Source organism: Austrofundulus limnaeus, unplaced genomic scaffold, assembly GCF_001266775.1.
Source record: "Austrofundulus limnaeus strain Quisiro unplaced genomic scaffold, Austrofundulus_limnaeus-1.0 Scaffold49, whole genome shotgun sequence".
NCBI lineage: Eukaryota > Metazoa > Chordata > Actinopteri > Cyprinodontiformes > Rivulidae > Austrofundulus > Austrofundulus limnaeus.
Genome location: NW_013952451.1, coordinates 522762 through 538833, shown reverse-complemented (window position 1 = coordinate 538833; position 16072 = coordinate 522762). Strand labels below are relative to the sequence as shown.

The window sequence follows — 16072 nt, the reverse complement described above, 5'->3', positions numbered from 1 at the left end:
TATATAAACTATAACTTCTGTTTTTTGGTCTTTAAACACACTCACTCTGTGGAAGATGCATCTTCAGTTTCTGCTCTCAGAGCCGTGAAAGGAACGATGTTCAGCTCTCGGGTCGAGTTCGACAAGTCTTTGCCACGTTTTGCCACACAATCTTCATCTGACAAGAAGAACTGAGGAGGAAATGGAGTGAGAGCACAGTTTACTGAAGGACCTTTAATCTGAGCCTTGTTTACAGAAATCTGAACCGTTAAGATGTCAGTGTTAACCAGGTAATAGTGCTAATGTTTGAGGTTAGAGAACTGCAGGGATTTTACTGTCTGAACATCAGTCAGGTCAATCATGAACTGCTGCAGATTTACAGGTGATGCTAAAGTAGCACCTCAACATCTTTGACTTTCTCTGACTCAGACGGAGCAGACGTTCCCTCTGTCCCTTCGTCTTCCTCCTCCTCTTCATCTTTACCCTCCTCTATCGGGCCGCTCGACGGAGGGTGGCTGCTTTTGTGATCTTTGTCCTTTCTCCTTTTCTTGGTGTTCTTTTTCCTGCGTCCATCGACGGGCAGTTTGGAGAGAGGCCGGTGGATGTGGTGAGACGAGTGACGGTGATCTGCAGAAAACATTTAAAAAACACAAACAATCCAAACCTTCTTGAGATGTTTTTTGGGTCTGGATGACGGGAACGCAGACAAGACCAGGTGCTTACACTTGATGTCCTCCTCATGGTAACTGTGGTGCTGGTCATCGGGCACAGAAGCAGCTGTGTGGAGGATCTGCTGGAAGCGCTGAATGCCTAAAGCTTTGTTCAAGTCGCCATCGTCTTCCTCCTCTGAGCGTGGAAGCGGCGAAGAGGGTGGAGCCTCAGGCTGTGAAAATAAAAACAACGCATGAGCAAATGAATCAATATGTGCAAGAAACAAAACTCAGAGGGATGAGAATCAGCCCAAACTTTATTATTATTTACAAATCATTTTACCAACCATCTAAACGCTGCGTTCATTTAAGTTTGACTCAATTACAGACAAAATATAGAATTCAAATTCAATTAATCATTTGGCAAAATTATAGTTTTGAGATCTTTCAACTGAAAAATGAGGTTCACTTGGCTCTTTTTCTAGTGTGAACTCACTAGTCTTGAGTGTAAGTTTTAAACAACTGATATAGATTTATTATTATTATTATTATTATTATTTTACTTTTTCTTTCATTTTCAGTCCAGTTCTTGTGGCTGATCCGAGCAGCACATTGTGCATGTGTCTACTCACACACTAGAGGGCGCACTGCTGCTAAGACCAGGACCCAGAGATCAGCTGATCAGTCCTCATGCACTCATAAATATGAGCTTTAAACTGGAAACTAAAGCCATAAGCATTGATCAGTTACACGGTTGACCCGCTGTGATGTGACCTGGATCACGTTGGGTTTGAGATCTTTTTTTTTCTCTCTCTCTGCTCTGCCGGGTGGGATGTTGTGATAATGATTGATCGCCTCTGGATGAAAAGGATTGTGGTGCAGATGCCTCACGGCAGAGCAAATGTGGCCATGGCAACTGTGAGTGAACCCTTCCTGCAGCAAAACTCAGGGGTTGCAAGTCATCTGATGCTATGTAAAAGTTCTCAGGGTGTAAAACGAGTTGATAAGATTACAATCCTCCACCTGGAGAGAAAATGTTGTCAGTTTGTTCTGGAAAAAAAAAACTATTTCAAATACAATCGTGTCTTTTGAACTCTTTGAACAAATACATTCAAATATGTCACTCAGTTTTAATAAAAACAAGCTTATATTTTTTTCTTTTGCTGACACATCTAATTAAAATTGTTCATGATTTCTGTAAGATTTCAATGCAGAGCTTTTTTTTAAATAAAGTAGTTTCATATTGATGCATATTTACCTGAAGAAACTGCCTGGAGAAATAAAACTTAATTATAAATGATTAAATAATGTATTAAAGGCAAGCATTCCTTGAAGTATAGGATCAATAAAATCTGTCCAGTGGTTTATGAGGCATGTTGATAACACACACACACACAATCGTCTTTTAGAGCTACTTCAACACACGATGCAGCTCAGTTCTGTGTAGCTCACACTGCATTTTTAACATCTCTAATGTAAAAGAACAAAATTCCTTTAAGCTCATCGAATCAAAAAAGGCACAATAATGTGAACACAGATTCTTCTGGTTCCTGCTTGAGCCACAATCCTCAGAGAACAAACCTGCATTGATTGATGCAGGTGCAAGGCAGAGTGAAAAAGTGACTCCCATGACCCATACAACTATCCATTGTTTTCCTACGACGTGTTTTTACATGCCTCACACTGGTGACAGAAACAGAAACCCGTAAGCTGAACTACAGAAATGTATACTCTTAGGACAGACTGAAGCGGTCTTATATAGCTTCTATATTTTTCTTTCAAAAGAGAAAAACAGTGCAGTATTTGGAATACGCTACTGCCATGTCAACACTGTTTAACTAATACCTGAAAAGGGTCGTATTTGGGGAGAGGGTTATGTAAACAACCTTTTGACTCTAGAAAGAAAGAAATATGAAATGTTCACCATAAAGTTTTTTGTAACAAATTCTCATAAAACATATAATTTCACTGAAAAAAATAAAATAAAATTGTGTGAGAGTACTTTGTTTACAACCAAAACCCTGAGCTTAAAGAGAAAAGTGATAAATAGTCAAAGAGTTGAGAAACTGCTCTACAGCAGATACCACATGTAAAAACAAGCTCCTGATTACACATCTGCATGGACACCTTCATCAGAACCCTGTTGGCCAACAGACCACCTTCAATATGTTCACTAAACCAAGACAGAAAGAAATGAGATTTTACTCTTGGCTTTTGAGAAACGTCTACATGAATGAACAAGCTGTGTTTGAACAAACACGTGAAGTATTGACCAAGAGGCTTTGAGTCAAAATACCTGAAAGGAGGATGTAAATGAACAAGAACTGGACTTCCTACAGTTTTAAAGGCCTAACATTGACCAAAAAATGTTTTACGCAACAGGCTGAAGTGAAATGGAAACAAAAGGAAGACTAAAAGAAAAAATAAAAAGTAAACTCTAAAAAGCCAGAAAATTTCAAGTGTTTATGTAAGACTTAAACATGTTTTCTTAAAATAAATAAATTAAAAATAATATATGATTTAGTCCAAATCACAGTATAATTTTTAAGTAAAAGTTTAAATCTTCTATAAAGGGGTTCTGTGGAAACTGTGGGTTTCAGCGAACAATGAATATCTTACCTGTTGTTAATGACTCTTTAAATTACCTAATTGTTTAATTCTGACTGGATTGATGAGCTAACAGCTAGTCTGAGTATGGCAAAGACCAAAGTGGGCATTTACCTGCCACATTAAAACAACTCCACACTGGAAAATGTCACAGCAGTTCATGCAAACCATTTTGTAAACATTGGTTGTTTACAGGCAAAAATGCCAGCAGGAGGAGCTACCTGCAGCACTTCTGGTGCAGCCTGGAGCTCCTGCTGGTGGAGATTCGCAGTCATACAGATTATGATTTAAAATAAAAATGCTGAAGACGTTTTTCTCTATTCAAAATGTCTGGAGTGTGTGGAATTCCAAGCTACAGACCTGCATGAGAGGCCTGAGAGTTCAGATTCACATGCAGATTAAACTGGAACTACTGGTCCCTCACAATGGAGAGTCTTTAGGCTCTGAGTTTGCCTGAGATGAGAGATGTTTCGATCACATGCATGAATGTGTGAATCTTTGACCATGAGCTCTTCTATAATGAACATGAACATATTTCAGTAAAAGTAATGGTTTGTAGCAGTCTAAAGGTTTTTGCTGAACCTTTATAATTTTGTTTAGAAAGGAGTTGACAATATAAGACTAGCTGTCATCTCATTAATTTGATCAGAATTAAAACATTTCTTCAAACCGTTCAAACAGCCATGTATGACAGGTTAATTTTTTTATTTTTCAACAGAACTCCACTTCAAAATTTACAGTATATCTCTGAACATTAGATATGGAGAGAACCCACCTGATGCCTTTTTATAAACCAATAAAAATGAGATTTGACAAAGTATGTGGTCTTAGTTTGATAAAGTTGGTCAATTCCTTAAACTATTGCTACAAGAAGTTTAATTTCCCTGTAACAATGTTCCCAAGGGATCAATAAAGTTAAATCTGATCTAATCTAAGCCTTACCAGACTTTTCCTAAAATAGACAACAAAAACAAACATATCAAACAAGTGTAGCAGCTCAGTTTTATATTGTGCTGACTAGGCTTGGGCAGTATGATAGTATTTTGGTATACTGCAGTATTGTAGCAACTGTATTTAAAAATTATGACTGTATTAGTCATCAAATTTCCCAGCAATTTATACAAGGCTGCAAGGAAAACTGGGACATCAACATTCTACGCTCTTTCAGAAATCACCCCATATCATTACTGACGTGGGTTCTAGGGTTGGGCATTATCGTATCGTGTGCAATTAATCATCAGAAAAACATTAATCGATTTCTTTTTGGCACTTGACAATTAATACGATTAATGCCACCAGGCAGAATCCGCTCGCTCGCTGCTCCTCTCTGCTTCAAATATGACAAACATTAAAATAAAGTTCTGTAATTTATTTATCTATCAACACAATTTAAAATTAGATGTGTAGCCTGAAGTCTGTAATTTTGACAGTTTGGAACAGATTTTTATGATGAGCAAATCTTTCCCACTAAATTGGTCATGTGACTAGGACATAAGGGTGTCCAGGGACTCCAGGGGATTAATCGTCAAATTAATCGTTATCGGCTAAATACCACAATTAATCGTGATTAATTTTTTTGCCAATATTGCCCAACCCTAGTGGGTTCTAACCAACTCATGGTAAATGGATTGAACTTCTATAGAGCGCTTTATCAAGTCCCTCCGGACCTCAAAGCACTTTAACACTTAGACATTCACCCATTCACACACTGATGATGGCAAACTACACTGTAGCCACAGCTGCCCTGGGGCACACTGACAGAGGTGGGGCTGCCATGCACCGGCACCACCGGACCCTCTGACCACCATCAGCAGGCAAGGCAGGTGAAGTGTCTTGCCCGAGGACACAACGACTGAGATGACTGGACGGGGGGATTGAACCAGCGACCTTCCGGTTCCAGGACGACTCCCCTAACCACTCCGCCACAGCTGCCCTAACTCATGAAAAGAGGAGAAGGGAGGGGGAGCAGAGACACCCCCCATCTGTTGCTCCTCTTATATTCCCAGTGAGGTAAAACTTTTTTTTATAAAAGCTCAGAGCGATAGTGGCAGAAACGTTACTCGCCGGCTCAAGTAAAAGTGGGCCGGTGTAGTGCTGACAGCTCGGAGACCACCCAGCTGCAGCCCTCAGGTTTCTTAAGTCAAACCACCATAGCTGGACTACTTATTGGCACAAAGACCGGCTAAAAGAATGCAGCAGAGCAGATACAACCATGGTAAGAGTCACATTATTTTGAAACATAAAACCCTAAAAAGATGTGGTTGGTCTTATTTTGATCTGTTTGACATAATAAAAGGCAAGAACTCCTCTCCTGCTGCTCTCAGAGTGACAGGCTGAGTCAGATCAGCTCAGTCTTTTCTCACGCCTCTTCTGACTCTACATGCATGTAAATTCTAACTATTTCTCCATTAATTATTAATTACTCAACACTTCACAGACCATACCTCCCCATACCGTATACCGCTGTATTTTCTAAAGGTTATACCACGGTATGAAAATGATCAATAGCACTCAACCCTAGAGCAGCCATATTCACATAACTACTTTGACACGACTGGTAATGTCAAATTGTATGAATGTCTATCATSTACATCCTCTCAGTATTTTACAGTGCTGACATTTGCTTATTCATAAAAGCACACCTGAGCCTGATTGGGATTATCAGTACAGCAGATTATTGATCATCTGAGACCTGATATGACATTAGAAGAGAAGTAAAAAGTCACGAACATGAAAGCAGCTTGATTGATCCGGTTAAAGAGCTTCTGGATGTTTCAGAGGAGACAAATCCTTTCATAACACCATCAGTTTGGGTTTTGGTTGCTTCCTGAATTTAAATGTATGAAAACAGATACCCTGCACAAAACATGTCTTTATTGCTGACTCGTACTTTGCAGCAAGAACATCATTACCCTTAGCTAAGAAAAGCAAAACCCTGCATTCACGCTTCCCAACACTCATTTAGCTGGTAAAAGAATTAATCTTATGCAGCAACACAGACAGAATTTAAAGCAAAGCACAGCCACTGTGTTGCATGCTGAACCAGATGCTTAATAGTGTGAACGCAGCTACGGATTATATGCCTCGAGCAGCCGTCTCAAATCCCACTGAGTCAGCATTTAAAGCGAAACGAGGTCCGACTGGCTGCATGGATCCTTCAATTATGTCAACGCAGCCCTGCATATCTTAATGTGATGCCGCAAGCTGTAATTTATTCTTTCCTTCTGATAATTGTTAAATTTGGATTCTGCCAGAACAGGTTTTTATAACCATCCAATTGCATCATTCAGTAAAACTGGTTTTCCCACAAATATCAACAGATCTCTGAGAACATACTTTGAAGGGTCAAAGAAGTTCAGTTCCCTCTGACTGAGCATGCACTGGCTTCAATGGGTCTTCAGCTGAAATGTATCTGATGTTTACTTTGCAGAATTGTGCTGAAGCTCTGCTCTGAAATAAAAAAATTATGCCTTTAATTGTAAAACGTACGTTAAAAACAAAAGACTAGCAAACAAGTAGTCAGTACCGGCACTCTTGTGTGAAGAAATCCATGCGCTTGTATTAAAGGGGTAACTATGTAACTAGTGACATATTAGAACAGCATTAGAAAGTAATTATTACCCTGGCTTTCTGCCTGAGGGAGGGAGTCAAAGCGTTTTAAGGAAGCACAGGAACTCAAATAAAGATTAACCAACTGCTGAGTTCACAAAGTGGTTAAATTTACCTCAAAAGTTAGGAAATGTATTGTGAGGAAGGAGTAAAAACCAAGTCAAACAGTTCCACACACAGACGGACCACGTTTTAAATGTGAGAAATAACCTGAGCATTTTAGGATCAAAAAGGACCAACTCACCTTGAATGCATGCAGAAAGTCCATCAACTCAAACGTACAAGTTTATTAAAGCAAGACAGTTCGATTTGTTCTTCTACTGTTGGATGTGAAAAGCTAGTCTTTTCTGGAGGTCGAACGGTTTCCTAGTTCAGTCAGCCTCGGTCACGTGGCCTGGCTAGATCCTCAGAACAGGAAGATGGTGTTTTCCTCAGAGGTTAAATATGTCTTCAGATTTAAGCAGGGTTGTAAAATGCCCCTTGAGCAAACATTTACAGAAACACACACACTATTAAAAGAGGATAATGATTAACTTGGTGGAGATGAAGCCAAGAGAGCATCCAATAACTGCTAAAACACCATCAGAGCATAAACATCTTTATCTTTAGAGCTTCTTGGTCAGTAGCTATCGCATCTCAAACTATCACCCATATAACTACTGCAAGTCCAAAAACCAGAGATTGACTGCAGGTGATGAAGATCACAATAAAATCAGTTTTAGATGGAAACAGTGTTATAGATAAATAAAAAACTTAATTGCTGATGACGTTTTAAACATTGTCATTTTCACCTACATAAAGGAAAACCAAACTATCAGAAAAGTGACCTGCCTTTCTGGGAAATCCTAACTTAATTAAAAGAACATAACAGCTGTTGTGAAATGCAGGTAAATCAATAAATATTTTTAAAAAATTCCTGGAATGATTCAGAACACAATATGTCCTGAGATTCTCCACAAGCTGGAAAACGCTACCAATATGAGAGTATTACAGGTGGATTTTTATTTTAGCTAAGAGATTTTTGCCACTGCACAATCTTAATCATGTAACGGGATTACTGAGATGAGCTTTTAGGGAAAATAAAGTTCAGGAATGCTGCTTTCTTTGGCTGCTGATCAGCTTCTCTTGGGGGTTTTGCAACCCACATTTATCACACTAAACCCTTCAGCAACCTTGAAATTATTGATGCCAATTTTATTTCACTGTTTCTATAAACCAGAAACAAAGATTTTCCTGTAGTATTTTTAAACAGAGAGTTTTCAGCAGCAGCTCTCCAGGCACATACCCAGATACGAACATTTCATTTTTGCAGTTAAAATCTTTGCGTTTAGATTTGTACACATAAAACAGTTGAGGGAACAGCGCTGTCAAAAATACCAACTCAAGAGCCAAAAAACACAGAAATAGCTGATGCAGCATAAATCCTGCACATGGAGGAAAGGGAACTGAAACAAAAGAAATATTTAGAGCTATATTCTTTCCACAAGCCGCTAAGGAAAGCAGCTTTTCTTCTCCTTCAATATCACCCACCACTAAAAGGAGAGATACAATGTTTTTGCCTGTGTCTGCTAATCAAACTTAGAAATCACAAAAACTAGTATAACTCAGTCCATTTTATGAATATTGAGCTAAAATCAGGTATGGTAGTAGCTGAGAGTCATCCCTGATACAAGCTGTGAGAATAGGTGAAAATCCCAGGGGTGTCAGGACAACCCTTCCATTGTGGCATTACCACTCTGTCCTTCACAACACACTTAATTGTTCTGATTTTGTCTCATGGTTGATGCTGCCTGGACCCGACTTTGACCTACCTGAGGCCTCTCTGTGTGTGTTCGTATAAACTTACACTGTGACCAACTGGTGCAACAGGATTTGTACTCTTGCTGGGCGTGCCGGGGTTGCTCATAGCTCTGCAGTGATTCGATGCTGGTCAGGCCCTGGGAAGCTGGTTTGGACTGGTGCGGCTTTTTTAGCCCTTCTCTTTCTCACTGGGACTCAGACAGCTTTTGGGCAGCATAACCTGGAAACAGACACAAACCAATGACTTGATTTGCACAAGAACACACAGATTCAAAACCTAAAGCACACCAGTGTGAGGAGGATGATAACATGACCCAACCTGATCCAAAATGTCTACATTTTAAAGGTTAATTTTTTACCTCATGAAGAGTTTGACACTTGGTTAACATAAACTTTCTAATTGAGTTTGTATTGGAAGGAACTTTTGAGAGAGCTTATTTATGACATTAGCCATCACAACAAGTAATTATAATAAACTCAATAACAATAATGGCAGAAATGCATACAAATAACCTGTGTTTAATAAAGTTCATGAAATGATGTGATTCCTAATTGTGAGCCTTGCAGTACCTCATAAATACTTTGCCATACTTTGTAAGGTCATTACCCATTTCTCCTGATAAAAGCAAGAGAAAGCAGCACTTCTGTGCATATCTGTTGATACGATCAACTCAGCCAACCTCCACCCCCATTACTTCAGAGACTCTGTGAAAGTCTACTGGCAACATTAAACAATTGGATTCTTTCATACAAAAAGCAAAGCAATGGAGTCTTTTGTGTTTTCAGTCCTTCAATTTGTAAATCATGCACTGCCAAAGCCAGTCCGGCCTACTGACGGCAGCTATCAAAGATGCGATAAACCTTCTTGATGTCTGAAAACAATCGTATCAATGACCTTGTTGAAAGCGAGGGACTTAATGAAGCACAGTGACAAGAGATTAAACTCAAAAACGAGCAGAACTGGCCGACGACCTGACCTGAAACTAAAAAAAATCTGCAAACTTTTAATCAACGCACCAAATTTTAACTCCAGAAGTAATGAGACTCTCTGGTTTAACAAACGGTCCCATAATTTGGAAAGGGGAAAAAAGTGTGAGAGCTTGGAACGACTTTCTCAGTAAACCTAGAACCTAAAACCGTGGAAGAGGCAGGGCTGGCTACACAGGGATAATGTTACAAAGCCCTGGGATCCCGGGTATYAACCATGGGAACCAGATTATCTACCTCAGAGCACGTCTGTAATAATACCGTTAGGATAACAACAATCAGAAAGTGATAACAATATTACCACCTGCAATTGTCTTTCCAAGTCAGTTAATGAAAAAGGAAAGAAAAAAGATGATGTGAGTGTTTTCTGCCTTCACTCAGGTGCATTTACTCTGAGGGATAAAGGAACTAGCTGTCCATGGAACAACTGGCAGTCCAAAATAAAGTGAGGATAAGTTTATTACATCTTCATAGAGTATTGCAAAAAATGTTTTTCCTCTAATGGACATTTATTTCTTCCACATTAAAACTTCCAAACTTTTCCATGCTAGAGTCAGTCAGTGCTTTAAATATGTTACACGAGACTTTGGGGAAAATCTTCCCTCTGGGAGGAAGTAAGACTCAAAACAGGAAAAAGTTGACTCCAACAGACGGTTGCATTTTCAGGAAAGTTTTAAACGTATGGTGAAAAAAAAAACCCTTGAAATTAGTTCCAGTCACTTTAGAGTGTTGGACATCGACATAAGTATGAGAGAAGCCAGATGAAAAATTAAATGCATGGTTTAGACCTTTAGTTAAAAACCAAATTATCTTAATATATAGACAGGGTAAGTTCCAACATTATTTTTCAGGTTTGACTAAAATCATCCTAAAGCATCTCTCAACATAAGATGATCTTTGTCTAACATCCTGGTATGAATCGCTGCAGATGAAATGAAAACATGCCTCAGAAGTGTTTTATTGCAGCATGTTCGTGATTAAGATGACAATACAGCTTGTGGAAASGTTTCCAAGATGATGGAACAACCTGTTTAATACCTAAACATGTATTGAGAGTACCTGTCAGAAGTGATGGTATTTCAAAGCCAAAGAGTAGTCCTACATATTTTACATTTTACGTATAATGCAGAAAGTATAAAATTGACTGAATGGTCATATTTTTCTCCACCTATACAAATTAAGACAAAAAAGGGCTGAGTTTTTTTTAAATCTCCYGTTCTTACCTTTAGCTTGGTACCCTTACGAAAAATWAAAAATGTCAAAAGGTTTTTAAGGAATTTCAAGGGCGACTGTTAACTTAAAATCCTAACAGCAGAACCGTATCAGCCCTTTACAGGAAGTAGGTCAAGATCCTGTGTGAAGCACAATAATCAGCACATAAAAGTCAGTTACAATCTTTAAAAAAGTATGATAATTAAAAAAGGTTATAAACTACTCACTATATATTTAGCAAAAAGGATAAGGAGTTATGCAGTCAGATGGCAGGACAGAGATCACGAGTCAAACTAGAACTCAGGACTCGAGTTCTCGCACTTGTCTTAAACCAGCATTGTGTCGAGACGTTCTAACCAGGCTCAGCTCGCCAYTGCTGACAACAGACTGTACGCCTACATTCAAATTCTATTCAAAAAAGGCACAATTAAAGTACAGCTCATCAAGTCCCAATAAAATGCTTGTGTTCAGAATTAAAAGCTTCAATTCTTGACCAGTATACAGGTCTGAGCTTTTGAAAGATGAGACAATGAGAGAAAATACAAAGAACATCAAAACTTCATTCAAGCACAGAGTTTTTAAAAAGATAAAGCAATTGATTCACATCAGTCTAGCAGATAAAGTATGCTCGTTAAAACAACTTTAAAAAATAACGTATTTCTATTGCCGTATCAGTCCAAACCATCTCAGATAATGTGTCCTTAATGCGTCATCTGTCAAGATAAAGTCCTTCTTTGTTCTGGGTTCTGACATCAATTTACAGAGCTAATTATCACTTTTTTAAGACAACACAAAAAGCTTTGTGAGCAATTAGCAGAAGCCGAGAAATGATTCTGAACAAACTGGGTCACAGTTAAGAAAAGAAAGCTCAAAACATAACTAGTTTTCCACTAAAGCCACAAATGACCAATTTTAGAGACCCGTAACTGTGTTACAGTTTTCAGATGACTCATATTTAGGATTTATTTTGCAGTAAGCATGTTTCTGCTACTAAAATGAGCAGCAGCAGTTATTTTTCTTAACCCATGGAGCGTATCAGTTTTTGTTTACACTTGGTCAGATATCGTGGTCTGAGCCTGACTCAGCTCTTGCCTCAGTGGGATATTGGGAAATTTGCGACATTAACAAGAAAAATAAAGTTACGCTTCATTAATCTGGACCTAAAATACCACCCAGTTATCCATCCAGTTAAAATCTAGACTATTTTGAGCATGAATTAAATTAAAAATATAGCCACAGTCAGTAATAATTCAAGACTTATGAGAAGAAGCAAGGATTACACCTGGCTACAGAACACAGAAACATAGGTTCACGACTGTACGATACCTTCATGTGCTTACTGCAAAGAAGCTGCTGCAGACATTCTAGTGCAACGCTGAACTCTGCAGTGAAGGGGCTGGTCAGAGTGCAGGGTGAAAACAAACAGAGGACGAAAACAGAGATTGTACCAAAAAAATAAAAAAATAAATAAAAAGGTAACACGTTAGCAGCGCAGAGCTTCTTGGCGGCTTGTCCTGCCTCTCGTCAAACAGACTGCCCTCTCGTATGCACTGATAACAGCAGCCTTCCTCTTCAGGATTATGTTTCCTCCTGTAGCCTGCTGACAAGTCGCCATGTGACCGCCAGACCCATTCAACACTGAGTCAGAGGCATTTTCTCAGACTGTGTGTCTGACACACATACACACATATTTGTGTTGGTAGCAAAAAGTCATCAATACTTCTCTTTTCGTAAGCATTGAATTTTGGAGATTTGTGTGTTTAGCTGTTTTTGTTTGGTTTAATTTAGGATATCCTCTTCCTCTTCCTTCTTGCCTTTTCCAATCAAATATCTTTAAAACAACAACAACGTGGTAAATGACATGAAAGTTATTGTTTTCTTGTTTGTACTCTTATAAAAAGGTATTTTAGATTACGTGCAAGCTGTTCTGCACTCATGGCAAAGATTTACAATGTTTCCAATGAAACCTGGTCTTTAAAGTCAGATCTGAATAGGAGCTGATGAGGAATTATGGMTAAAGCCTGCTGTGGTCAGTGGAGCTCACAAGTTAAAGCAGCCTTGACTTTTAGGGAGAGCAGCGTGAAACCAAGCTTTTGACTTTACAGGGAATGCATAAAAACGTGTAAACAAACAGCAACGTTAATGTGAAAAACCACTGAGCTTCATGAGGTTTGTAAGACCTCATGTTGTAATAACAACACATTATGTAGTAATGTAATAAAATCAGGCTTCAAAATGTAATAAACTCACGCCAAAACTGCATTATGTAAAAACTGATACAAAATGTAATAAAAGTCTTCAATGCATTTTGTGATACTCTCAGCCGCAATATGTTATAACGTTATTACATTTTGCGGCAATTGTTACCAAATGTAATAATCTGGTGCATTATGCAATAAACAATCAAAAACCAGTATTTCTGTTCATCCTAATCAATATACTRGTAATAACTGTCATGTTGCAAATACTACATTTTGTAATCTTTATAATTTTGGTCAAACACAGAACTTCTCATTTTTTATTTGCATTTTCAGATTTACTGTCCTGATCCCTGTTACAGAAATTATTCCACTTTGTAGAAAACTCCCAAAATATATCTAAAAGTTAGTTGTACATAAATGTCAACCCCTTTAGATGTTTACCTGTATAATGAGCCTTAAAAATACGTAATTTTTGTTAAAATAATCTGTATTAATCACAGGCAGGGGGCGTTGGGGGGTGCAGGTGGACCATCAGGGGAGGGGGTGGGGTGCAGGCGGACTGTCAGCTTCTGTATCAGAAGGAAATGAGGGCAGAAGAACTTGTTTCTAGCAATAGAGTGGGTTGGAAGTGGATATTTGATGTTAATAATTGTTTTTAATTTCCTACAGGCTCTGACATGTTGAATAAATTAGAAACTAAGTTTTTGAAAGATTCCATAAAACATGAAAACAATCAGTGAGATTGCTCTATACGTCCCTGTACCTGCAAAATGACATAAAATCTGTGTAAATTACGGACAATCCTTACATTTGACATGGTTGTATTGAAACATGAATTGTAGGTGAGGCTGCATCTTACATTACTGACAGGACATCTAAACAAAGAGACGTACCTGCGCTCTAAATAAAACCAGTCTTCACCGAAGCGCCCCTACTGTTCAGTTTTCATACTGACACTGTGTTGCTTACTTACGGTTTCAAGTTCATGTTTTTGTCCTCAAACTAGTGGAAACTCTTGCACTGCTCTGAGTAAGACAACTTTGTTTATATAATTTAATGTGTTCCTTTTTAATTACAAGAGGTTGACTAATATTACACATTATTTAAGTCCAGGAAGTTGTTGGGATTCTGTTTGTATTAAACTGTTGGATCATATGCTTCTTTCATTTAATAGCAACAGAAACATTATCCTTTTTGCTTTTTAAAGCATAGATTTTCATTTCTCTGAAAGACTGTGTTGGAAAAAAAAGTTTTCCATGTTTTGATCATTCTGCCTTGAACAACTTTTAGATTAATACGCAAGAATTTGACTGAAAATGCAAATAAAAGATGAGAAGTTCGGTGTTTATTGACCAAAGTTATAAAGATTTATATGCAGTATTTGCAACATGACAGTTATTACAAGTATATTGATTAGGATGAACAGAAATACTGGTTTTTAATTATTACATAATGCACCAGATTATTAAACCACCACATTCGATAACAATTTCGGCAAAATGTAATAACGTTATTACATAATGCGGCTGCAAATATTACAAAATGCGTTGGACTTTTATTATATTTTGCGTCAATTATTATATAATGCAGTTTTAGCATGAGTTTATTACATTTTGAAGCCTGAGTTTATTACATTATTACATAACGCGTTATTTAAAAAATAGGTCTTACAAGGTTTTAACTTAAGTCCATTTTTCAACTTCCATCGTAAAAACAAAGTCCTTCGTATTTTCCACATGTTGTTTTCGTGTTATATGCTATTTTCTCTCTCTCAATAAATATACTTGTGAATTTTTTAAGATTAGCTTTAAAAGTCAGCTTATATTAAGCCTGACTTGATTAACATGCCTGAGCATGGTTTATGAGTTTGAAGAATGAGACATGATGTTTATTCACAGATGAACTCCGATCACATGACCGTCCTTTTGTAGGTGGAAGGTCCACTGTTAAGCGTTTGTAAACAATTAGTTAATTGTTTTATTAAAGCTGTGTAAAAATGTAGTTTTTCTAGCATATTACTTCAAAAATTACACACATGGAAAATACAGGCTTTCTGAGGGGGAACTACACAAAAAGCAGAATTGAGAAAACTATCCTGATTTACAAATGTGTTTTTGAAACCACTTAGGTTTTATTTTCTAGCTGGAAACTGAAAATAAATGGCTTTCTACTTTAACTCTAAAACTACATAAAACCACATAACAGCATCGCCATAAATGGTGTCACCGCTGGAAACAACTAGGTGACAACAGGACCAAACAAACATAGGTTAAAAAAAGTTTAAAGTCTACTTGTTTAATCTCACATGACAGTTCCTCACGTCTTCCGAGGAAGTGCTGGATCTATTCCCAGAATATCTCTCCGTTCTTTTTTTTCACGCGATACAAAAAGCATAAAGTCAGGTTGCAAGGCAAAGTCAACACAAGCTGGCAGTGAAAAGGTTTTTTAACACAAGTCAAGGGCAACATGAAAGAGAATACAACAAAAGCCTCTGTTTAGCACACAGACAAAAAGCAATGATGCATTTATTTATAGAAACAGAAGGGCATAGGGCTTTTATTTTAGTTGGACATTTTAAATTATTGCAAAAACACATTGACGCATCAAAGACTCTGCCACGCTCAGCCTGAATGTTTCCAGTTGAATATTTACAAACATTAGCTTTAAACTGAACCTGTTTTAATGATGTGTTTAGGAATTTACACGAGGTTTATTCATTTTACTTTTGTGTGAGCAATAAATAACTGGAACAGCAAACACTGACCGCCTCATGGGTCCTAATCATTACCCAATGACGTCCTTTGTATCTGAAAAATGCCGACATAAATAAAACCATCAAGGTGGACCAAGTTTAGTTTAGGAATTACAGTAAGTAATATTCTAACGATTCTAAAGTTTTATGCATCAAAGCAGAAAAAAAACTTGTGCTCAACAGGACTTGAGCATAAATACAACCTTAGATAAACAATGTTGTATATTATTGGGTGGGGGGGTGATTATGTATTTTTCAGGCACATAGTTCAATTT

At 37.8% G+C, this 16072-nt stretch overlaps 1 protein-coding gene across 5 annotated transcripts in view; it reads right to left on the bottom strand.

Moving 5' to 3' along the window:
- Positions 1-16072, bottom strand: part of slc4a2b (solute carrier family 4 member 2b) — a 51838-nt gene that overhangs the window by 17210 nt on the left and 18556 nt on the right. For 4 of the 5 annotated variants that reach the window (XM_014008332.1, XM_014008330.1, XM_014008329.1 and 1 more), the window contains exons 3-6: positions 8692-8865; positions 703-862; positions 380-606; positions 46-170 (exon numbers count right to left, since the gene is read on the bottom strand). In XM_014008332.1, coding sequence (XP_013863786.1) covers positions 46-170; positions 380-606; positions 703-862; positions 8692-8751 — 572 coding nt within the window. In that variant the 5' untranslated portion in view covers positions 8752-8865. Of the gene's footprint in view, positions 1-45; positions 171-379; positions 607-702; positions 863-8691; positions 8866-12170; positions 12373-16072 lie in introns of those variants that run through there. The other variant, XM_014008333.1, reaches the window with a different exon arrangement.